Source organism: Schistocerca gregaria, chromosome 9 (assembly GCF_023897955.1).
Source record: "Schistocerca gregaria isolate iqSchGreg1 chromosome 9, iqSchGreg1.2, whole genome shotgun sequence".
In the NCBI taxonomy this organism is placed as follows: domain Eukaryota; kingdom Metazoa; phylum Arthropoda; class Insecta; order Orthoptera; family Acrididae; genus Schistocerca; species Schistocerca gregaria.
In genome coordinates this window covers 214,135,245-214,161,897 of record NC_064928.1, presented here as the reverse complement: position 1 = coordinate 214,161,897, position 26,653 = coordinate 214,135,245, and the positions used below count along the sequence as shown (strand labels likewise).

Here is a 26,653-nt window from a genome sequence, read left to right as displayed (position 1 = left end):
CGCGACATTGGTGCTCGAGTTGGTCGACATCCAATGACTGTTACCGGAATATGGAATTGGTTTGTTCAGGAGGGTAATACGGAAAGCCGTGCTGGATCCCAACGGCCTCGTATCACTAGCAGTCGAGATGACAGGCGTCTCATCCGCATGGCTGTACCGGATCGTGGCGCCACGTCTCGATCCCTGAGTCAACAGGTGGGGATATTTGCAAGAACAGTTCGACGGCGTTTGCAGCAGCAGGGATTATCAGCTCGGAGACCGTTTCTGCGGTTACCCTTGACGCTGCTTCACAGACAGGAGTGCCTGCGATGGTGTACTCGACGACGAACCTCGGTGTACGAATGGCAAAACGTCATTTTTTCGGATGAATCCAGGTTCTGTTTACAGCTTCATGATGGTCGCATCCGTGTTTGCCGACATCGCGGTGAACGCACATTGGAAGCATGTATTCGTCTACATCTACATCTACATCCATACTCCTCAAGCCACCTGACGGTGTGTGGCTGAGGGTACCCTGAGTACCTCTATCGGTTCTCCCTTCTATTCCAGTCTCGTATTCTTCGTGGAAAGAAGGATTGTCGGTATGCTTCTGTGTGGGCTCTAATCACTCTGATTTCATCCTCAAGGTCTCTTCGCGAGATATACGTAGGAGGGAGTAATATACTGCTTGACTCCTCGGTGAAGGTATGTTCTCGAAACTTTAACAAAAGCCCGTACCGAGCTACTGAGCGTCTCTCCTGCAGAGTCTTCCACTGGAGTTTTATCTATCATCTCCGTAACGCTTTCGCGATTACTAAATGATCCTGTAATGAAGCGCGCTGCTCTCCGTTGGATCTTCTCAATCTCTTCTATCAACCCTATCTGGTACGGATCCCACACTGCTGAGCAGTATTCAAGCAGTGGGCGAACAAGCGTACTGTAACCTACTTCCTTTGTTTTCCGATTGCATTTCCTTAGGATTCTTCCAATGAATCTCAGTCTGGCATCTGCTTTACCGACGATCAATTTTATATGATCATTCCATTTTAAATCACTTCTAATGCGTACTCTCAGATAATTTATGGAATTAGCTGCTTCCAGTTGCTGACCTGCTATTTTGTAGCTAAATGATAAGGGATCTATCTTTCTATGTATTCTCAGCACACTACACTTGTCTACATTGAGATTCAATTGCCATTGCTGCACCATGCGTCAATTCGCTGCAGATCCTCCTGTATTTCAGTACAATTTTCCATTGTTACAACCTCTTGATACACCACAGAATCATCTGCAAAAAGCCTCAGTGATGTCATCCACCAGGTCATTTATGTATATTGTGAATAGCAACGGACCTATGACACTCCCCTGCGGCACAACTGAAATCACTCTTACTTTGGAAGACTTCTCTCCATTGAGAATGACATGGTGCGTTCTGTTATCTAGGAACTCTTCAATCCAATCACACAATTGGTCAGATAGTACATATGCTCTTACTTTCTTCATTAAACGACTGTGGGTAACTGTATGCCCATACTGTATCGCCATACTGGCGTATCACCCGGCGTGATGGTACGAGGTGCCATTGGTTATACGTCTCGGTCACCTCTTGTTCGCATCGACGGCACTTTGAACAGTGAACGTTACATTTCACATGTGTTACGACGCGTGGCTCTACCCTTCATTCGATCCCTGCGAAACCCTACATTACAGCAGAATAATGCACGACCGCATGTTGCAGGTCCTGTACGGGCCTTTCTGGATACAAAAAATGTTCGACTGCTGCCCTGGTCAGCACATTCTCCAGATCTCTCACCAACTGAAAACGTCTGGTCAATGGTGGCCGAGCAACTGGCTCATTACCATACGCCAGTCACTACTCTTGATGAACTGTGGTATCGTGTTGAAGCTGCATGGGCAGCTGTACCTGGACACGCCGTCCCAGCTCTGTTTGACTTAATGCCCAGGTGTATCAAGGCCGTTATTACGGCCAGAGGTGGTTGTTCTGGGTACTGATTTCTCCGGATCTATGCACCCAAATGACGTGAACGGATGAGCAGACGTGCAACAGTTGAGCGACTGACCGTGCAGATGAACCAACGGGCTAGAAGCAGTGTTTCCTCAATGACCGTTCAGCCACCGTTGTGGAGTATGGATGTTAGCAGCAGGCGTCTGGTTCGTGCGGCCGAGCTCACTGGCGTTCATCAGCGACGAAGTCTGGAACTTCCCGGCCAATACCGCAAATGGAAGTGCACTGAGTGGCGACACGTGTCCATTTCAGACGAATCACTTTTTATGTTCCACTGGTGAGAAACCTCTGAAGGCAAGCACTTTGCAACGATCGTCGGAAGGGTCGAAGACGGAGGACCGTGCGTTATGGTCTAGGGAACTCACTGGGTGATGTCGTCATTCTGGAAGGACGATTGATCAACACCTGGGGACCATGTCCACCCCTACATGCAGTTGGTTCTTCCTCAGCATGATGGTATCAACGAGCAGTAAAATCCAAAGTGTCATATAGCTCGCTGTGTACGAGCATAATTCGAAGAGCACCAGGATACGTATACCGAGCTCTACTGTCCAAGAAACTCCCCACATTTAAAACCCAATTGAGAATCTGTGGGTCCATCTCGATCGCGCCGTGGATCCTCAGCTGATAAACCTAGCGAAGCTGGCAGCGGCACCGCAGTCGGCATTATCCTGGCTCCACACACCTGTCAATGGCTTCCAGAACCTCGCTGGGCTTCATGCACGTCCGAGCTGCGAAAGGAGGTTATTCCGTATTTCGGCAGTTGGTCACATTATTGTGAATGGAAAGTGTAAGATGCCAAATTACCCCATAAAAGGAAAACTGTGAAAAAACGAAAATATATGTTTTTTTTATTGCCAACGGCCTTGCCGCAGTGATAACACCGGTTCCCGCCAGATCACAGAAGTTAAGCGCTGTCGGGCTGTGCTAGCACTTGGATGGGTGACCATCCGGTCTGCCGAGCGCTGTTGGTGCGCTCAGCCCTTGTGAGGCAAACTGAGGAGCTACTCGACTGAGAACTAGCGGCTCCGACCTCGTAAACAGACATACTGCCGGGAGAGCGGTGTGCTGACCACATGTCGCTCCATATCAACATCCAGTTACGCCTATGGGCTGTGGATAACACGGCGGCCGGTCGGTACCGTTGGGCCTTCATGGCCTGTTCGGGAGGAGTTTAGTTTTTAGTTTACGGTTTTTTATTATTTGGACCCCTCTGTGTACCTGGCAAGTTACAATATAGTTTCATTGCACCTGGCTAGAGCTTGTATGGTATTTAAGTGTCTAATGGCACAGATGTCTTTACACACGTTGCTGTTGACCACCGCCAGACGACAGAAAGTGGATATGAAGAAAAGGTCCTGTCTCGTCGACAGCTGGCCCACCTGATCTGACCACAATACCGCTTCAACCGCACGCGGGCTATGTGGCGGACATCCATCACGTTGGAAGTACATCACCATTCTGTCATGCAGTGAAACATCTTGTAGTAGCATCGGTAGAACATTAGGTAGGAAATCAGCATACATTGCACCATGTAGATTGCCAACGATAAAATGGGTGGGGGGGGGGCTATTAACGTTCCTCCCATAATGCCGCACCATACATTAACCCGCCAAGGTCGCTGATGTTCCATATGTCGCAGCTATCGGGATTTTCCGTTGCCTAATAGTGCATATTATGCCGGTTTACGTTACCGCTGTTGGTGAATGACCCTTCATCGCTAAACAGAACGCTTGCAACAAATCTGTCACCGTCCCGTAATTTCTCTTGTGCCCAGTGGCAGAACTGTACACGACGTTCGAAGTCGTCGCCATGCAATTCCTGGGGGCATAGAAATATGGTACGGGTGCAATCGATGTTGATGTAGCATTCTCAACACCGACGTTTTTGAGATTCCCGATCTCGAGCAATTTGTCTGCTACTGATGTGCGGATTAGGCGCGACAGCAGCTACTTGGGCATCATCATTTGTTGACATTTCACATGTGTCTGAACACTTCCTGTTTCCTTATAACGTAACTATCCGGCTAACGGTCCGGACACTTGGATGACGTCGTCCAGGATACCGAGCAGCATATATAGCACACGCCCGTTCGGCATTTTGATCACAATAGCCATAGATCAACACGATATCGACCTTTTCCGCAATTGGTAAACGTTCCGTTTTAACACGCGTAATGTAACACGAAGCAAATACCGTCCGCAGTGGCGGAATGTTACGTGATACCACGGTACTTATACGTTTGTGATTATTACAGCGTCATCTATCACAAAGTGAAAAAAGTAGTCCAACTAAAACATTCGTGTTTCTTTACGTAGTGCACGAATATGTAATGTATAATGGGGGTTCGTATTTACAAAAACGCAGTTGTTATCCGTTTGACCTACGGCAGCGCCATCTAGTGGGCCAACCACAACGCCATCTGGTTTCCCCCTTCAAGCTAGATGAGTTTCGTTCGTTGTAGTTTTTTCGTTTGATGCTTATTTCGTGAGATATTTGGCCCAGCCACTATCAATGGACCACCCTGTATATGAAAGATGGAGAGAGAGATACAGACTTACTTTTAATTTGTGATGTGCATCTATCGTGATCTTTTGTTTTCCGTTGATGCTTACTTTTGAGATACAGCAGACGGCATTCTTCAGTCAGTAGTACGGCTAGGTGTGTTCTCCAGTGACGTCACAGTTTATCGAGCGCCCGTTATCGCAGCAGCCTCTGGGCCGTAGCGCAGGCCGCGTGCAGTGAGGGAGGGGCGTTGCCCTTGCGTGGACCTGCCATTCCAGTTCTGAGTCTGTTGTCCGATCGCGGCATGCCGAGAAGGCGGCGAGCTGTGTCCCGCACGGTTCAGTGCTCGGACAGCTGCTACCGATCTTCCGCGTTTTTCAGCCAAAGTCAACATCTCTTACCCTGAAAATTCCTTATACGGGCACCACTCCCAGGCTGGGTAGAAGCTGAAATTGTGGGGATGTTTTTGCTCGGTTCCGCGTCATTGCAGGGCGAAGAAAACCGCGCAGGTGTGGGCGGAGAATGGGGTTAATGCTGAGCGCGGGTGTCTTAGCGCTGATGGATACGGCCGGTTTGCTTCAGAGAGAGAGAGAGAGAGAGAGAGAGGTGATCTGCAATCGCAGTGCTTTGTGCACGGAGGTACCGCTTTAAATGAGAGTGGGACAGTCTAGCGAAAGGGACTACTTAACAGTGAAGTGTACACAGGTCTAAAGATTAATCTTTCGAGGCGAAATGTCACTGTTTCGAAAGACGGGCTACGAACCAAAACTGCAGGGTAAGGTGGGTGACGACATTGTGGGGACCGGGTGTGCGAAGGTGACTGATTACACAGGACAAATAAAAATAACTTGTAATTACTTTTTGCTGGGTAACAGCTTAATCTCTTGATTTTTTTCAGGGCTGGCCTCATTTTTAGGGTTCGCTTTGTTCTCCGTCTGTCTACCCTTTTTCTGAAGAACGGCTAGACGTATAATGTTGAAATTTATGCCACTTGATAAGGTCTACAGTCACTAGGCAGTGTAAAAATGGAAGCTTCTAAGTCAATGCAATCGAAAGATACTGCTGTTTATGACACATATTTTGATACTCAAATGTTTTTTTATTCCAGTCTTTGATCACAATATGAGTTCTTTAGACGATGACCGGTTTCAGTCTGTAATGACCATCCTCAGATCTATAATATACAAATATATACACCTAGTGAGCAGTGTGTCTTTCAACATAATACACCAATAAGTATCACAATATACTATCATATAACCAGGGAGATGTACAGAAAATACGGTAAAACGTACCTTTTTTACGCCATGTCCTAAAGTGGTAAGGCCATAATGGCATCGTCAAAACATATAAATATGATCAGCATAGCATCGTCATGTAGATCTAAAATAAGGTGTAGAATAGGCCGCATCGTCCACTCTGTCATTATTGCAACTGGCTACTGAAGTACAGTAGCTACCAGAAATCTGTTTGCCCACATCATCCCTAGACGTCGCTACTGTCGGCTTAGATGTAGTCATCATTTACGCAAAAAAAAAATGTAATCTGATAAAAACACGTTATGTAAAATACGTGTAGCAAACTTTTAAAATTAATAAATATCATAGAAACTACATTAAAAGACGAATACAGTTACCCATGTAAAATTATTACAAGGAAATATATGAATAGAATAGGACCGATCCTTTTTATGGCGAATTTACGGTCAACAATTAATATACGTCTTACATTGCCTGTAGCAACCTATAAATTGAAACTTCCTGGCAGATTAAAATCGTGTGCCGGACCGAGACTCGAACTCGGGATATTTGCCTTTCGCGGGCAAGTGCTCTACCAACTGAGCTACCCAAGGACGACTCACGCCCACTCCTCACAGCTTTAATTAAGCCAGTACCTCTTCTCCTACCTTCCAAAGTTCACAGAAGCTCTCCTTTAAATTGCCTATGAAAGATAAAATGTCTATGTGACAGCTGAAAAAAGGACAGATCAATCATAAGCGTCCTGTGTTGGGTTGGCCGCCAGGATGTTATTTAGGCGTGTACCGGTCTTAAGAACTTAACCACTAGAGGGCTTTACGTACAACGTACGCAAACTCACTCATCAAAACCTTTTGGGTACTTCCCGTTGACCTAGAACCATGAAATTTGGCAAGAAGGAAGATTTTACAATACCACTAAAGAAAAAATCCGAAAATTGTTAAATTGTAATTATATCACATACGAAAAATCTGTTTGCCATTAGAACTTACATTGCATTCACCATATGTCAGAAGCATACTAACAAAAAATATTACTGTATGCAGATTCAGGGTGTTCCGAAATTACCGTTACAAACTTCTAGGTCTTGTAGAGGGCAGTGAGTACGTAACACTTTGAATAGGAACCCACGTCCGGAAACGTACCGTCCGTGCTACAGCTGTTTGTAAACATGTCTGTTAGGTAAGTATGCAACAGGGTAGTCATAGTGGGGGGGGGGGGGGGGTGGTTACTTCGGATCGGCTGATGTCATTTGATGTCCATCCTACCTCTCTGGCGTGACTCTAGCGTCATTCACGTCTCTGTGAGTGTTACAACATCATGGCTGAGCACACGTTTGCAGTCAGCTGGCGCCAGTGTTATTTTGTTCATGAACCCTTGAGATCGATTGTGGTTGAGCTAAGCTATCTTTGCTTTTCGCGTGTCTTCCGGATTGGCGGGCTAAGGGACAGAGTTGTAGCCCTCGAGATCTCGTGTTATTCGCTGGCAGACGAGTGTCAACGGCTGCCGAACGAGCGTGATTACTGTTACATGTTGTGGTGTGAAGTTGGTCGGGCGTTTTGGCGACATGGGCAGCTTGGCGATACAAGTTCTGTGACTTCGCTGGGAACAAAATTTGAAGTGAAGCGGTGAAGCAGTGGAACCCGCTCCCTCGTATTGTGTACGTGACATGAAGTAAGTGGTCGTAATTGTTTTGTTGACCGTCGCACTCAGAGTTATTTAAATTTTATTATTATGGTGAGACTTTCACAGTCGTACTTTAAGATGGTGTGGAAGAGTTCAGTTGGCCTAGTTAAATTGTGGCCGTTATTTGAAAGTTGTCTCAGAAGTTTTAGTAGTACTCTATGTTTCTTGTAATCATATGATTTTAAGTTGGCGTTTTCAAAGCCTGTACTCTATTCATACAGTTGTCCATGTGTAAAATGCTTAAGGTCAAAGTTGCGAATTTGTCAGTAGTGTAACGTGTTCATTTACACGCTTATCAATACATCGAGTCAAAGGTTGTGCCGAGTGTTTAAGAGTTATTGAGATATCTTTGTGATTTGCGCAAAAACCTTTGATTATGACAGTGCCTTGGCGGGGAGTGAAATGTCATCCGAGGTCTAGACCTGGCAGTGTTTAAGAACCTGGCCGTTACCGGGAGTTATTCATATGCCGCCTTCCAAAGTTTAGTATTTATCTTCCTTCCGCAGAGGCGGGTTAAGCTGGTAGATATACAAATATATATTGTATGGAACCTGTTCGTACATGAGCCTGTTTCCTTAAATATTATGAATTGGCAACTGGCTACACTTTAATCTGCATAGCATCTGCTGAGTTCCTTGCGCAGCTCTTTCTAGCAGTCTTTTATTAACACGTCTGAGCAAGTGAACATTCATTTTTAAAGATCAGTGTTTCTGTTGTAGTTTTTTATGTATCTAGGTCTAATAACTTATGTTATTGGAGCTTAGCTTGGCACTAGTCTCATTAAGTCTTCCTTTATTGGTAACTATTTTCGTTACATGCATTTTGAGAGAAATCCTGTATGGGGGTTTGAATTTCTGAATTTTCTCGGTAATTCTGTTTTCTTAATAAGGGATAATAAACCGAGGGATATTAGTGCCCGGCAACGTTAAGTTTGTAATTGACCTTTTAACAAGTGCTTCTTTTACGGTTTGAAATAGTGAGTTTGTAAGGGCATTTTAGCAAAGAATGTTAAGTGTGGCCATCTTAATGTAATAGCTGGTTTTAAGGAGTTTGAGGAAGTGGCTATGTGAAGCAATTGATAATTGATATGCTTCAGGTTTCTATAAACGCCTGGCACATTAAATTTTCTCTTAGGGGACTGTTTGAGTACAGAGTACGTTGGGTTTCTAACCCTATTTTCAAAGCTTTATCTAGTGGCTCGTCCACAAATTATAAAAGTCAAATTCCTTAGAAGGCCTAATGTCAATAAACTGTCTTAATTATAAATTGTGACTACTAAACATGATTCCACCCCGCTTTCTCTTTCATGGTATCTAAGATATGGTGGGTAAGTGTGGTACGAAAAGGGGACCATATACCACACCGACATGATCCTTCTGAATGGCAAAGACCAGTATCAGTTGCAAAGCGATTTAGAAAAGATTGCTGTATGGTGTGGCAGTTGACGCTATATAACGAAATGTGTGAAGTGATCCACATGAGTTCCAAAAGAAATCCGTTGGAATTCGATTACTCGATAAATAGTACAATTCTCAAGGCTGTCAATTCAACTAAGTACCAGGGTGTTAAAATTACGAACAACTTCAGTTGCAAAGATCACATAGATACTATTGTGGGGAAGGCGAGCCAAAGGTTGCGTTTCATTAGCAGGACACTTAGAAGATGCAACAAGTCCACTAAAGAGGCAGCTTATTCTACACTCGTTCGTCCTCTGTTAAAATATTGCTGCGCGGTGTGGGATCCTTGCCAGGTGGGATTGACGGAGGACATCTAAAGGGTGTGAAAAAGGGCAGCTCGTTTTGTATTATCGCGTAATAGGGAAGAGAGTGTGGCAGATATGATACGCGAGTTGGGATGGAAGTCATTAAAGCAAAGACTTTTTCGTCGCGGCGACATTTATTTACGAAATTTGTCACCAACTTTCTCTTCCGAATGCGAAAATATTTTGTTGATCCCAACCTACATAGGTAGGAATGATCATCAAAATAAAATAAGAGAAACCAGAGCTCGAACAGAAAGGTTTGGGTGTTCGTTTTTCCCGCGCGCTGTTCGGACGTGGAATGGTAGAGATAGTATCACTGTGGTTCGATGAACCCTCTGCCAAGCACTTAAATGTGAATTGCAGAGTAATCATGTAGATGTAGATAATGGAAGCTCCGTTTATCAAGATCGTTCTCCACAACGCCCAACTTGATCGTAGACCCTTACGCAATAGCTTCGAGAAAGCGTCCCTCCGCTGTCAGCAGGCGTGACTGTGGTGCTCGGAATAGACGCCGCACACCCTTATTGGAAGATCCGTACTGCATCACGTTGAAGACAACCCGTCATATATTTCGGTATTACTGAGTGGGACTGTGAAACAAGTGATTACTGGTTCACGCCTAATCAGCTACTTGTAAAAGTAGTCGCGTTTCAAATGGCTGTAGTTCGGAAAACATAAATCTGGATGACCGGCCGCGGGTTTCAACGGTTGTCCTCCAGAATGCGAGTGCAGTGTGCTACTTCATTGTGTCGAACGAGAGCTCACTGGAGGGCAAAATGGTGGTCTGATGTATTTTCTGATTAATAAATAATAAAAAAAGGAAGTTGTAGCACAAGAAAGAAATTATAAACTTAGTAATTCATGGTTTATATAAAAACAGAATTAGTTAATCTCCTGTCCGTGCTTGCAAAATTCGCCAGTCTCTTAGAGGCCCTTAGAAACAGACAACTTAACGCGACAGATAGTCTCCAACCTTAGAATACACTCTTTACCACTGAGTGTTCGTAATATCTAAATGGTAGTATGATCCACCATGACAACGTTCTTTTTTAACAGAAATTAAAAAAAATAGAATCTGTAGGAGAATACTGGCGAATTTTTTTCTAGTACCCTATTTGGCGTTACTTTTCGAGAAAGCAGCGAACTGTCGATGGAAATTCTTTTATGTGTCTATTTTATTTGATATTTTGATTCTAATTGCTACACCACGAAGACGACGTGCTATAGACGCGATATTTAACCGACAGGAAGAAGCTGCTGTGATATGCAAATGATTAGCTTTTAAGAGCATTCACACAAGGTTGGCGCCGGTGGCGACACCTACGATGTGCTCACATGAGGAAAGTTTCCAACCGATTCCTCATAGACAAACAGCAGTTGACCGGCGTTGCCTGGTGAAACGTGGTTGTGATGCCTCGTGTAAGGATGAGAAATGCGTACCATCACGTTCCGGACTTTGATAAAGGTCGGATTGTAGCCTATCGCTGTTACGGTTCATCGTATCGTGACATTGGTGCTCGAGTTGGTCGAGATCCAATGACTGATATGGAATCGGTGGGTTCAGAAGGGTAATATAGATCCCAATGACCTCGTATCACTAGCAGTCGCGATGACAGACATCCGCATGGCTGTAACGGATCGTGCAGCCACGTCTCGATCCCTGATTCAACAGATGCGGACTTTTGCAGGACAACAACCATTTGCACGAACAGTTCGACAACGTTCGCAGCAGCATGGGCTATCAGCTCGGAGACTGTGGCTGCGGATACCCTTGACGCTGCATCACAGACAAGAGTGCCAGCGATGGTGTACTAGACGACGAACCTGGGTGCACGAATGGCAAAACGTCATTTTTTGAGATGAATCCAGGTTATGTTTACAGCATCATGTTGGTCGCATCTGCGGTGAACGCACATTGGAAGCGTGTATTCATCGCCATACTGGCGTATCAACCGTCGTGTTGGTGTGGGGTGCCATTGGTTACACGTCTGTCACCTCTTGTTCGGCACTTTGAACAGTGGACGTTACATTTCAGATGTGTTATGACCCGTTGCTCTACCCTTCATTCGATCCCTGCGAAACCCTACATTTCAGCAGGATAATGCACGACCGCACGTTGCAAGTCGTGTACGGGCCTTTCTGGATACAGAAAATGTTAGACTGCTGCCTTGGCCAGCACACTCTCCAAATCTCTCACCAACTGGAAACGTCTGGTCAATGGTGGCCGAGTAACTGGCTCGTCACAATACGCCAGTCACTACTCTTGATGAACCGTGGTTTCGTGTTGAAGCTGCATGGGCAGCTGTACCTGTACACGCCATCCAAGCTCTGTTTGACTCAATGCCCAGGCGTATCATGGCCGTTATTACGGCCAGAGGTGGTTGTTCTGGGTACTGATTTCTCTGGATCTATGCACCCAAATTGCGTGAAAATGTAATCACATGTCGGTTGTAGTATAATATACTTGTCCAATGAATACCCGTTTGTCATCTGTATTTCTTCTTGGTGTAGCAATTTTAATGGCCAGTAATGTAACTATGTCGAAATTTGTGATTTGAAATTCTAAGGGAGTTGTAGAATTTTTCAACCTTCGTGCTATGTCAAGGTTTAGGAATAATCGAAAATCGGTTATTTATTTTGAGCGGTTTTCTCTACCGGTAGTGATTCAAAGATGTGTCCCCGCTGGGTTCATCGCCCCATAAAAAAAGCCCATAAAGACCAACGATAGACCATCTGTGCGTCATTGACTGCTCGTTACGCTTCTGATCTTGACAATTTTTGTCGAACGTCGTCACAGCCGATGAAACATGTGCTCGTCTAATCGAACCGGAAACAAAACTGCAGTCCATGGAGTGCCGCTACAACAGTTCAGAGCCTCACCCTCAGCTGGTAGAGCCATGGAAAAGGTCTTCTAGGATTCTGAAGTGGTTATTCCGTTGATGTCACCGATCAACTCTGAAGTGTGCCGTGCTCTTTTTTTTTGTCATGAGTCTTCTGACTGGTTTGATGTGGCCCGCCACGAATTCCTGTCCTGCGAAAACCTCTTCATCTCTGAGTAGCACTTGCAACTTGCAATTATCTGCTGTGTCTTTCTATGCAACTTTTACCAGCAGCTCCTTCTAGTACCATGAAAGTTATTGACTAATATCTTAACAGATGCCCCACCACCCTGTCTCTCCTTCATATCAGTATTTCCCACATATTCCTCTCCTCGCCTACTCTGCGCAGAACCTTGCCATTCCTTACCTTCTCAATCCAAACAATTTTCAACGTTCGTCTGTAGCACCACATCTGAAACGCTTCGATTCTCTTCCGTTCCGGATTTCCCACAGTGTTTCACTACCATACAATGCTGTATTCCAAACATACGTTCTTGGACATATCCCTCTCAAATTAAGGCTTATGCTTGATACTAGTGAACTTCTTTTGGCCAGGAGCGCCCTTTGTGCTACTCTGGCCCGCTTTCTATGTTCTCCTTGCTCCGTCTATTATGGGTTATTTTGCTGTCAAGGCAGCAGAGTTCCTTAATTTCATCCACTTCCTGATTGACAATCCTGATGTTAAGTTTCTCTCTGTTCTCACCTGCTCTAATTCTCACTACTTCCGTCTTTCTTCTTTTCACTCTTAGTCCCTATTCCGTACTCATTAGAGTGTGCATTCCATTCAGCAGGTCCTGTAATTCTTCTTCACTTTCACTGAGGATAACAATTTCATCGGCGAATCTTATCATTGGTATCGTTTCACACTAAGTTTTAATGCCACTGTTGAACCTTTCTTTTAGTCTCGAATATAGATTTAAGTGTCAAGAAGTCGTTGCTGAAAGTATTTATATGGAGTGTAGCCATGTATGGAAGTGAAACTTGAACAATAAATAGTTTAGACAAGAAGAGAATAGAAGCTTTCGAAATGTGATGCTACAGAAGAATGCTGAAGATTGGGTGGGTAGATGACGTAACTAATGAGGTATTGAGTAGAATTGGGGAGAAGAGAGTTTGTGGCACAACTTGAAAATAAGAAGGGACCGGTTGGTAGGGCAGGTTCTGAGGCATCAAGTTTCACAAATTTAGCATTGGAGGGCAGCGTGGAGGGTAAAAATCGTAGAGGGAGACCAAGAGGTGAATACACTTAGCAGATTCAGAAGGATGTAGGTTGCAGTAGGAACTGGGAGATGAAGAAGCTTGCACAGGATAGAGTAGCATGGAGAGCTGCATCAAACCAGTCTCAGGACTAAAGTCAACATCAACAACAACATTTTCGCAGCCCTTAGAAGTATCAGCTGCGGGTACCCGACTCACCAAGTGGAAAGAAAGATGCCAACACCTGTCTGAAAGTATTTGTATGGAAAATCCCTGCCGCTTGGACACACGGGGAAGTGGGTCATCTGGAAGACCTTGAACAGACTGCGGACCGAAGTCGCAAGATCGAAGGAAAATCTCCTTAAATAAGACCCCCAGCTGCCAAATGCCAACACAACACTCTGCGAATGCGGTGAACTGCAGACAACCCGGCATCTCTTCAAATGTAACTCATGCCCAACCAGCTGTAGCATGAAGGATTTAACGTCTGCAGCACCCAATGCTATCAAAGTTGCCCAATTGTGGGTGAATACTGTATAGTTTCCTTTGTATGTATCGTATATGTTCATTTTCGTGTACCTCTGACACGAATAAAGAAACATCGATCAATTATAAGGATTTTACACTGTGGAAAAATCACTGTATACCTTCGCCGTTAAATGAATGCTTTCAACGCGAGGCTGTGGTTGTGAGGTAGGCTTTCAGGACGCGAAGAGGATGGGTGGTGGCTGTTGTCATAACGTATCGAATTTATACAAGGCATTAACTGCAGAACAGGACGCGCTACCAGAACGCGCTGTAACCGGTATTTACGGAATTAGAAAGTTACACCTTCGATCTGTGCCTTAATATAACGCAGTTACTTTAACACTTAGTTAAGGGGCCACTTTCCAATTCCATAAATAGTGCTACAGTGCCTGCTTATATTACGCTTCGTGTACTTCAGTTCTACTGAAATATCACATCACGCAGGTCCTTGAAGAAACGCTGACACTTCTCCCAGCGTCTGGCCTACCGCAGGAAATAATCCAGAAGCTAAGTGTGCAGCGACCGGTCCAGCCAAGGTCAGCTCCCTGTAATTCGTAAGGAAGGCGACCCGGTTCGCTCTAACGTCTGCAAGATCAGACGCCCAACACACAGTCTTGTCTAGTACGTGAAGGGCGTTCTCGGCACATATGTTGGTATTTAAACACCACATCCGTAACTCGCGGGACTTTGCACATGCGCGGCCAATTCAGTCTGAATGCAATCCGAAAATTTAGAAAAAAAATTCCAGCGCAGACTGAACAAAAATTAATTCAACCAAAGCTTCACGACTGTGCTGTACGAAGACGAGCTGGAAAGTAATGCCCCAAACGAATTTTTTATGTGAAAACTCTTGAAGTTAACTTAAATAAAACAAACATTATTAATCTACTACATCTTTAATCTTCACGCCTGTTTGTTTATTTCTCAACATAGTGACCCTGGTGACAAACACATTCCTCGCAACGAGAAACAAGTAGGTTGACACCGTCATTGTATAATGTCGGACTTTGTTGACGGAGCCACAACCACAGCTCTGTTGGCAAAACTGCACCACTGTGAAAGCGAAGTCCTCGAAGGTGTACTTTAATGGGAGACTCCACCAAATAATTTTGCTCTTCTTCTAGTTTGTCGATTTCAGCCGAATTTTAAAATCGCGACTGTCACGTAAAGATGAAGCAATGTCCAAGCTTTGAAGTCCAGAGCTTCCCTGATCCTTGACTTCTGAATTTTTAATGTGATTCTTGATAGTATTTCTGAAAACAAACTTTTGATGCTTACCTCAATTTTCACTTTCCAAGGTTTTTACGTATGTTCACAAGATATTGTTCAAGAGTTACATGCATTCATTTTGTGAGAAACGCTATTAATTTACGTTCAGTGATTTTTTTCCAAGTTTCAAACTTATCGCTACATAAATGTGATGATAAAATGGAGAAACTACATTTTCGATAATATAAATACATAGAAGTTTCCAGGTATCTCAAGACCACTTCTTGCAAAAATTTTATTGACATTGTTTAATATTTAGGATTAGAACGCTTGTATCGAACTTGGAAAAACAGATTATAGAAAAATAGCTTTTAAAATTGTTAAAATTGAATGCTAGTGTAAGAAGCGCCATATGTTTCTCTTTCTGTTCGTGTAAGGCTACTTCTTGTAATATCACGACCAGGATAGACACTTTCTTGAATTTCTCCTTCTCCAGGCGGCATGTTGTGGACTGCTTGCTCCGTCATTGATCTCTTGATAAGCAGATCTTCTTATGGGACGGCGATAAAGGAGTGCTGGAACTCCTACTTTCTTCAGTCTTGAAATCCTCCCACAGTGAACTGACAAACAGCTACAACGAGACAGAAAAAATCTTTTTTCTCACTTTGGGGCAGTTGGACATTGTGCAAAGTTTCACTGCAATTTGTGTCCTACCACCAGCGCATCTTACCAGGAGTGCACGAGATAAAAGTCTCTGATAGACAGGTACTGTCTTGACCACTTTGGCAGCTGTCAGTATGTCACGACCCCTCGACCAGTCCACATTTCAAGTATTACTTGCAACATAAACTCCCCAACGCACCACCTTCAGATTTAGCGGTAAAATGACCCAGTGGGCAGCCCGTCAAAAACTGAACACAGATCAAGCACGAAAATACGAAGAAGCTGTACTGAAATGTGATAACAGAAGTGGGGACCGATGGCCCTAGTAGTCTGGTCCCACAAACCAACCAACGCAGAAGCAAAACAGAAACAATGAAAGGTACAAGCTCAAGATGTGCAACATCGAGCGCATTGTGAGACTCACGGTGTCGGCGTTGTACGGTCACGGTGTTGGACAGCAAAGCGGGAGATCCATGTTCAAATCTCCCTCGTGCCTCTCACCCCCCACCCTTTTCTTTTTTTTAAAAAAAAAGAGAAAGGTTATGAACTTTCCGTCCGGTCACTGACGTGTCTATTCTCCTTCTGCAGTCTTGTCAGTTGTCATACTATACATTGGTTATAGAATATGAGTCAAAAATTCAAATGGCTCCAAGCACTATGGGACTTAACATCTGAGGTCATCAGTCCCCTAGAACTTAGAACTACTTAAACCTAACTAACCTAAGGACAGCACACACATCCATGCTCGAGGCAGGATTCGAACCTGCGACCGTAGCAGCAGCGCGGTTCCGGATTGAAGCGCCTAGAACCACACGGCCACAGCGGCCGGCAATATGAGTCACGTGATTAGAATACGAGTATATTACCATCGCAAATTAATGTGACGAAAACTGAGAGCAGGGGAGATGTTGCATAGACTTCTTGCAAAAATGAAAACAACTAATCGGTTGTGAACTACGTCACAACATCTACATCTACATTTACGTGATACTCTGCTATTCACGATAAAGTGCCTGGCAGAGGGTTCAATGAACCACCTTCAAGCTGAGAGTCGAAACTTCGATAACGGAACGCAAGAGCCATAACATGTGGTACCTGTGAAGAACAAACAGGAGGTTCCTTCCTTATACCTCGCTGTTGTAGACAGACACATTTCATAATTTTGTGAAAAAAAATAGCTGTAGAAGTTCATTCGATGTTACACCTCTTGAGTTTGTACCGTTGATTTTAGAGTTTTCTTCTTTTTTCGCAGTTCAGTTCTCCTTCTTCCTCTTTTTGCGCTTTATGTGTCTACAATTTTTGGCGGACTATCCCCTGAGACACCTTACCACTAAATTTGAAGGGGGTGTGACCAGATGTTTCCCTTGTTAGACGTACTTTTAATTCGAATACAGCCAAATCCTTTCTGGAATCTAGGAATAAACACTCCAAAGACAAGAAATATCCATTAACATTTTTTGAAAAGAACTGAAATCTTCCCTTAACCTTTGGAAACATATGAAAGTTGTTTGCAAATAGGAGAAACATTTTTTGTATAAGCTCACACAGTTCTGAAGCGATGTTTGATGTGTTTTGTTTTACCGCGTTTCTTTCATTTTCCCTTTTCTTTTGAAGGAATAGCGTTTTATAGCGCTGTGTAATCAATCTGTATTGATTTTTTAAATCTTTTTTTACTACAACTTCCCTCTCTTTAGCGTTACAAATCTACAATTTTCGAATAAAACATGAATTAAAAATTGATATTTTCAATTTTGCTATAAATACCATCAGTTTTTAAGTAACAGACAGGTACATAACGAAGAAGAACCAAAATGTTACGTAGGTTTCGTGGCCCATTATATATCCTCTATCAGTTTCTAGATAGATCACCGCTTCCAGTTTCTAGGGGACTCTAATAATACATTGATCGCACACGCAGACAAAGCTATAGAAATGTAGCGTCCGACAGCTTTACAACAGACCTAACGTACAGGTACAGTGTCTACGATTGTAACTGAGCGAGGCTACGAGGAAAACTACCGCACTTTTCAGTAACATACACTATGTGATCAAAAGTATCCGTACACCTGCAAAAACATACGTTTTTCATATTAGGTGCGTTGTGCTGCCACCTACTGCCAGGTACTCCATATGAGCGACCTCAGCAGTCATTAGACATCGTGAGAGAGCAGAATGTGGAGCTCCGCAGAACTCACGGACTTCGAACGTGGTCAGGTGATTGGGTGTCATTCATATCACACGTCTGCATGCGAGATTTCCACACGCCTAAACATCCCTAGGTCCACTGTTTCCTATGTGATGGTGAAGTGGAAACGTGAAGGGACACGTACAGCACAAAAGCGTAAAGGCCGACCTCGTCTGTTGACTGGCAGAGACTGCCGACAGTTGAAGAGAGTCGTAATGTGTAATAGGCAGACATCTATCCAGACCATCACACAGGAATTCCAAACTGCATCAGGATCCATTGCAAGTAGTATGACAGTTAGGCGGGAGGTGGGAAAACTTGGATTGCATGGTCTATTGGCCACACATCACGCCGGTAGATGCCAAACGACGCCTCGCTTGATTTAAGGGGCGTAAACAATGGACGATTGAATAGTGGGAAAACGTTGTGTGGAGTGACGAATCACGGTACACAATGTGGCGATCGGATGGCAGGGGGTCGGTGTGGCGAATGCCCGGTGAACGTCATCTGCGAACGTATACAGCGCCAACAGTAAAATTCGGAGACTGTGGTGTTATGGTGTGGTCGTGTTTTTCATGGAGGGGGCTTGCATCGCTTGTTGTTTTGTGTGGCACTATCACAGCACAGGCCTAAACTGATGATTTAAGCACCTTGTTTCTCACTGTTGAAAAGCAGTTCAGAGATGGCGATTCCATCTTTCAACACGATCGAGCACCTGTGGTGGAGTGGTTACATGACAATAACATCCCTTTAATGCGCTGGTCTGCACAGAGTCCTGACCTGAATCCTATAGAACACCTTTGGGATGCTTTGGAACGCCGACTTCGTGCCAGGCCTGGCCGACCGACATCGATACCTCTCATCAGTGCAGTACTCCGTGAATATTGGACTGCCATGTCCCAAGAAATCTTCTAGCACCTGATTGAACGAATGCCTACGACAGTGGGAGCTGTCATCGAGGCTAAGGGTGGACCACCACCATATTGAATCCAGCATTACCGACGGAGTAAGTGATTTTCAGCCAGGCGTTCGGATTCTTTCGATCGCACTATACGCTACTGGCCATTAAATTGCTACAGCAGACGCGAAATTTAACCGACTGGAAGAAGATGCTGTGATATGCAAATGATTAGGTTTCCAGAGCATTCACACAAGGTTGGCGCCGGTGGCGACACCTACAACGTGCTGACATGAGGAAAGTTTCCAACCGATTTCTCATACACAGTTGACCAGCGTTACCTGGTGAAATGTTGTTGTGATGCCTCGAGTAAGGAGGAGAAATGCGTATCATCACGTTTCCGACTTTGATAAAGGTCGGATTGTAGCCTATCCCGATTGCGGTTTATCGTATCGCGACATTGCTGCTCGCGTTGGTCGAGATCCAATGACTGTTAGCAGAATATGGAATCGGTGGGTTCAGGAGGGTAATACGGAACGCCGTGCTCGGTCCCAACGGCCTCGTATCACTTGCATTCGAGATGACAGGCATCTTATCCGCATGGCTGTAACGGATCGTACAGCCACGTCTCGATCCCTGAGTCAACAGATGGGGAAGTTTGCAAGACAACAACCATCTGCATGAACAGTTCGACGACGTTTGCAGCAGCATGCGCTATCAGCTCGGAGACCACGGCTGCGGTTACCCTTGACGCTGCATCACAGACAGGAGCGCCAGCGATGGTGTACTCAACGACGAACCTGGGTGCACGAATGGCAAAACATCATTTTTTCGGATGACTCCAGATTCTGTTTGCAGCATCATGATGGTCGCGACATCGCGGTGAACGCAATTTGGAAGCGTGTATTCGTCATCGTCATACTGGCGTATCACCGGGCGTGATGGTATGGGTTGCCATTGGTTACATGCCTCTGTCAATTCTTGTCCGTATTGTCGGCACTTTGAACAGTGGACGTTACATTTCAGATGTGTTACGACCCTTGCTTCTACCCTTCATTCAATCCCTGCGAATCCCTACATTTCAACAGGATAATGCACGGCCACATGTTGGAGGTCCTGTACGGGCCTTTCTGGATACATAAAATGTTCGACTGCTACCCTGGCCAGCACATTCTCCAGATCTCTCACCAATTGAAAACGTCTGGTCAATGGTGACCGAGCAACTGGCTCGTCGCAATACGCCAGTTACTGGACTTGATGAACTGTGGTATCGTGTTGAAGCTGCATGGGAAGCTGTACCTGTACACGCCATCCAAGCTCTGTTTGACTCAATGCCCAGGCGTATCAAGGCCGTTATTACGGCCAGAGGTGGTTGTTCTGTGTACTGATTTCTCAGGATCTATGCACCCGAATTGCTTGGAAATGTGATCACATGTAAGTTCTAGTATAATATATCTGTCCAATGAATACCCGTTTATCATCTGCATTTCTCGTTGGTGTAGCAATTTTAATGGCAGGCGTTCGGATACTTTTGATAGCATAGTGTATGCAGCAGTATAGGTTACAGTATGTCGTGCAGGAAGAAGTGTGCTAACTGTGGCCACGGAATGTGGGCGGCGGCTCGCACGCGGAACAGGTCTCGGCGGCTGCTACACACTTCTCTCCCCCTCTCTGACCGCCGTGTCTTTTCACAGCGGCAGGAGCGGGCGTGCGCCAGCGCAGGGAAAGGAGCCTCGTCCGGCGTTACGTCAGGGCGCGGTGGCGGCGGGTTCGGCCGAGAGGCACGCAGAAGGCCGCCGGCGAGGAGGCAGTGCCGCTCTGACCGCACACTGGCGCAGCTGGGGATCCCTCCGGAGCCGCCGCTTCCTCCTGCACAGCCGCAGCCGCTACCGGCGGCCGTTCCAGGGCGACTCAGGGCGCGCGTCAGCCAACCACCAGCGTGGGTGTACAGGGGCCGAGGTAACCTCTGACTGACAGGCCTTCTCGTTCACCAGCGGCGTAGACAAGTTGGAACCTAACGTCCAGGGTCCTATCCGGTTCGACAGCTCCGAGAAACTCGGCCGGCACCAGAAGATCTTCTGCCTCTACCTCAACTGATGTCCAAGGCCACTCCTCCAGGATACTAAACTGCCTTGGATAGGTGAAGCTCTACTGTACGGCTCGGCGACAGGGACCAGAGGAACATTCGGCAGTGCAGCCTTCTCAGTTGCCAACGCTGGGACAAATCTCTGCCCTCGGGCGCAGCTAGCTCAACAGCCAGTACTAACAAACTCAATCAGTACTAGAAGATCTTGTATGTCTGCTTCAGTTACTGTCCAAGAGTGAGGCCACAAGTGTCTGTCAGACCGTGAAGTTGGACTGAGATTGGAGCAACATAGTGGTGCAGTTCTGACATCTACTATCCTTGACGGTCCTGTGCCCAGATTGTACTGACAAAGTCTGCCTGCACCATATGCTCTTCTGTGTCTGCACGAACTGGTGTCCGAGCTTGGGTAGGACCAATGGTGCTGAAGGAAGATAGTCAGAAAATCCCAACGTGAAGTCGCACAGTACCATTGGCCCAGTGTTCAACCTTCTCTTCAATAGCAGAATGTGCATCTCTACAGAGAGGAGACCTAATGCCTGAGGATGATACACATCGACACAGATCAGTGTTGAGAGACAGAGATCTGGGTGTGCCGTCTTCACATCTACCAGCGTCTAGTTGTCAGTGTCGACTATCATCGGAAATTCTTTGTGTATCTATCTCAACTGATGTCCAAGAATGATCGAAACCTTTGGTGGTAATGAGACATAGTCTGCTACAGTTCAAAGCGAAATCAGTCGTAAAGCTGAACGATAGACGCTAGAGCACAAGTAGAAGTTTATCCTTTTTTTTCAACGGTAGAGTACGATGGGTGTGGCTCCACATGAAGAGTGAATCCACGACAGACGAGTCCCTATAGTCCACTTCCACCAAGGTGACAGTCTCAACCAACGCCAGAAATTACTGAACCCAATGAAAACTGCGACTTTTAGTCGCAATTGCAGTTATTTAGTTTCCAGAGATCAACGCCAGTCCTATTATCCATAATAGAAAGGCACATGAGAAAGCTGTGGCAGCTAAACCCAGATGACAGCAACAGCAGAAGGCCCATATTGAAATTGGAAAGTCTTCCAGGGGTTCCACTGTAGCCTTTCACCGTCTGACCTCCAATAAAGCCAAAATTTTTCATGTTCCATTTCCAACTGCTGCTATTTGTAGTAAAAGGAAACTGTCTTTCATTGAACAACACAAGTCCAAACGAAAAGCTCTATGGAATAATTGTAGGCTTCTCTCTTCATCTGGCCACTGAAAAGTTTTGGACTTGTTAACTTGTTATTAACAGAAACGTTCGCCACTCATTCTGGGACAGATCAGTTCCAAGGAAACGAGTATAGCATATTCTGCCAACGTCCACTGATAGATGTCTGGCACCTCGAACCTGCAGTGACTTTTGAGACAGTCATAGCCACATGGATCATAGGCCCATCGAGTATCTTCTCGCGTAGAGGCTATAACAACTGTATATTCAGTGGAGATGCTGAGTAGGATCGGGGTGAACATTACTCTTCCACTGTATATGGAATCAGACCACCACTAGTGCTATTACACCTGAGTACATAGTGAAGAAGGCGTACTATCTACGATCATCACATAGTGAAGGTAGTGGATCCTTCTGATTGTTGGTTGCATCAAATACACTGGGTTTAAGTGGATGCCCACAAGAACAATATTGGTTATCGAGTTGGCCGTTGGGCCGAGGAATCTGATCAGTATCGAGCAGCGGCATCTACTCCAATTGCGAGCCCACATATAACACTGGAGAACAGACTGAGGCAGCTGTAATAGCTCCTCCTGTTAGCGCATACTACAAAGCGAATGAGATTTGCTTTTATGTTGGATTGTTATAGGCCTGTTGAACAAACGAAAGTGTGGCCATTTCCTCAACCGGTGCCGTGTACTTTGTGGATACTCTTATTAATCTAGTCAGGAGTGCGCAATAACTTTGTTGGATTCCCACTGAGAAGGATCATTGTCGCTTTTACTTCAGAAAAAAATGTGTTGAGAGAGCGCAGTCACGTAAGTGTTGTGCTTTTAGGTGTTTTTCTTGGTTAAATAACAACTGTTTTCTGAAAATGGACACATCCACCTTTCTTCTGTGATAATATTACTGTGCTACCCCATTCAACAGAAGCTGGAATGAACGGGCAAGACTGAGTAGCTTTGTTGTGTCGAGTTCATCAGCGTCGTATCACGACTTCGATACTCTGAAAATACCACCTGACATACATCCGAAACGAACATAGCATTTTAGACTGACGAAACGTACAGAACAAAACTGGAAGCACCAAGAGGAGCTGCAAGGGTTCATGCAGGATCCATTGAACTCTCCATTTCGGTGTATTTTATTAATTTGAGTTTCCCTCCCAGAGGTATACAGGAAGATTTAATTACAATTGAACCGTTTTTCTACGAGAGATAAATTAGGTCCTGAAGATGAAATTGGTGGCTGTTTAGTAAAAAAAGTTTCGAGTACTTTGCCCATTCAAACACAATGGCGTTGTGTCTTGTAGAACTTTTGGAGGATTGTAGTTACCCAACGCAGGTCTTTAATTTCACTTCCCAAATTCTCACGTAAGTGTTTTATAGTTTTTGAGTGCGGGCAGTAGTAATTGGTTTCCTCTTACTCTTACAAGCAGCTCATGAAATCATCTTTGGATGGTATACTAGCTGCAATGAGACACAGCATCTCACAACACTGTGAGAGCATAAGTTCTCTGGAAAAATACTCTACAAAAAAATAGCGCACAAACAGTCTAGTACTCGTGTTGGAAGAAATACTCGTGAACTAAGTGCAAGAATACCGTCCCGCGTTACTTGTGATTATCTGTTCCGTTAGATCAGCAACCAGCGCTTGACGCAATACAAATTGGAAAATGGCTGCCAGTTTCCTGAAGATGGCTGTCCGTCGCCATTGCCGGCTGGACTCTGGGTGCCGCAGTCAGTTCTCTATTCCGGCTCTCGCCTCGTTTCTGGTGAGTACACTCGTAAACACTGTTTTAAGCATGTTTTTGCCTCTTCCTCTGCGTGTGTTCTTAGTTTCATGTGATTCCGTGAGTGCCTTTTGAGTTGCACCTAGAAACAATAAGTCGTCATTCTTGCAGCAATTCTGCCAATTCTGCTATTTTACTGAGTGACTGAGTTATATTTCAAGAGTCACCACCACCAGTTCCCGAATGTATTAAAAGCTATTCTGTTCAGCTGAACGAGCATTTAGGAACCCGACATAAAAAAACCCATGGTATAATAAGTGTTTTGGTACAAAAGACACGATTTGACATCTGTTATATAATCCCACCACAGTCTACAGCAGACAATAGAGAAACTCTAAAGGCAAAAACAAAAAGGAACCTTTCGACAAGTGAAGAGATGCTAGGGCTCCAACGGCATTAGATAAACTGAGCACTTCCTACTTCTAATGCTGTAACTTTCACATTTCCCAGTCCCTAAATGTGCCGATTTCTTCCACTACGAACAGGAAACTACGATTTAAGTAATATCCCCTCTCCCGTTATTGTCAACATTATGATAATAAAATCTCAGTGTTGTGTAATATATACAGTTCATAATAGTAGTCGTAGGGGAAAATGCGAGAAATTAATTGTACCCTTTTAAGTGTTGCGAACAGAAACCAGACTGTCACCGTGTTTTTTTTTTTTTTTTTTTAAGTATCTGTCTACTATTTTACCTGTCTGCTTCCTGTGTATTTTATGAGCATCGCCAACCATTTGTTTTATGTTTTAATTTTCCACTATTTCCGCCGTATTACAATTTAGGTCCCGTTTTATCGCCTGCTTTTATTGTTTCTTATCTTCTTATTATGTTTTAAGACTTCTGTAGGCTGAAGAGCAGCGTACTACGCTGCTGTCAGCCCGCCCCCTTCGGGGGGAAACGAAATTCAATAAAGAAATAAAGAAAATTGTACCCTTTGTGCATAAGTTCAAAAGGTACTGATTATGAGTATTTACACGTGCTTGGCACATATTTTAATAGGTTTGGTGTTCGTTGTAGCTCGTTTCAAGGCGTTCTCTGCGGATCTGAGACTCATTTTAATACACTCAGAATTAGGCAACGTTTTTACATTCTTGGGCATTCGCTACTATGTGTGCTAAATATAATGGAGCATGAGCTATCTGTAACTTATATTCAACATAAAATACATTTCCTACTCACTTCCAGCTACCAATGCTGTGGCATCGGTTAACCGTATTGTGTTAATTTTCTGTCCTTGATAAACAAAAACAGTCCTCTGCATATGGCGAATCCTATTAATGCTATTAATAGCCCCACAATAAACACCGAAATACGACCTCATCTGCATTTTAAGTGTGCTTCTCCACTACATAAACACAACCGTTTTGCAATTACTAGATAAAATGAAAACTGCACTCACTAGGATATAAGTTAACCAACTGTAACACACATATCACAGTAAAACAAAGGTCCTATGCTGTATATATTCTTCAAGAACGAAATACAATTACTGCGTCTTGTTTTAAGTGCATCTTAATACTCTTTAAATACACTGGTGTGAAAAACTTGAAGATGGAGGCAACTTTCGCATGATGAGCCACTGCCAAGTAACATAGCTCGATGGAATGTGGACCATGCATAGAAAGAACAGTTGCGATTTAGTACAGTACAGAAGCACTCCGTCTTCAGGCCACAAGTGGCCCCTCGGGACCATCCGACCGCCGTGTCATCCTCAGTGGAGGATGGAGATAGGAGGGGCGTGTGGTCAGCACACCGCTTTCCCGGTCGTTATGATGGTATTCTTTGACCAGAGCCGCTACTATTCGGTCGAGTATATCTTCAGTTGGCATCCCAAGGCTGAGTGCACCCCGAAAAATGGCAAGAGCGCATGGCGGCAAGAATGGTCACCCATCCAAGTGCCGGCCAAGCGCTTAACTTCAGTGATCTGACTGGAACCGGTGTATCCACTGCGGCAAGGCCGTTGCCTGCAGTACAGAAGGTAACCCCAAAAAGTAAGCAATGAGATTAACAGAAAAGAAAGTTTTATTTAAAGACAATAATTATACTCAAGTCATTGCGATTCATTATGGTCCACTGGACATTACAAACAGTATTAACATTTATTGCAGTATATATCCTCATTCAGTACGTTGCATGACATAACTTTCTAGGAGTCATAGCTTTCCCTAAAGTGAGCGTACCACTGGTATGAGAAATTTCTCGCAAAAATATTTCCTATAAACTAGGTAAAATTCTGAAGATAAAATTTGGTCATGATATAGCACTAGAAATGAATTTTGTAGCTTGATCAGTTATTACTGTTTCTGGCATTCGAAACTTCAGTATCCATCTATTCCCCAATGCTTCTGCAACTGTGCCTGCCTGCTGTTCCGACATTGGCACTGTCTCGACATAACGAGAAAAACGTCATATGGTGGTTAACACAAAACGGTTCCCTGCTGGAACAGAGTTGAAAGGTCGTACGATATCCACCACGATAACAGTAAAAGGTTCTGTTGCTTGTTGCAATCTCTGCGGTATACCTATATTCGACTCAGATCCGCATGCTGTGTACATTGCAAACCGTTCATGCACTGATCGACCTCGGTCTTCCGTCCTCTCTACTATTACTTGTCCATCGCCCTCCAATTCGTCGTTCTGAGCCCTCCACGACCAGAAAAGTGATCATGCATTTCCCTCTGTACTTCCTCCCTCCACTTTGCTGGTACAACCACTTGTGGTCCTAATTTCGTCTCCCTACACAATAATCCACCATACATGCTAAACAGCTGCTGTTACTATACTGCTTTCACTCTCTGTCAGT

General features: G+C 44.6%; 1 protein-coding gene across 5 annotated transcripts in view; it reads left to right on the top strand.

Moving 5' to 3' along the window:
- The window catches only part of LOC126291959 (uncharacterized), a 187,032-nt gene that overhangs the window by 21,250 nt on the left and 139,129 nt on the right, over positions 1–26,653 (top strand). For 4 of the 5 annotated variants that reach the window (XM_049985714.1, XM_049985711.1, XM_049985715.1 and 1 more), the window contains exon 2: positions 20,468–23,831. In XM_049985714.1, the coding sequence (XP_049841671.1) occupies positions 23,733–23,831 (99 nt within the window). In that variant the 5' untranslated portion in view covers positions 20,468–23,732. Of the gene's footprint in view, positions 1–7,222; positions 7,441–20,467; positions 23,832–26,653 lie in introns of those variants that run through there. The other variant, XM_049985713.1, reaches the window with a different exon arrangement.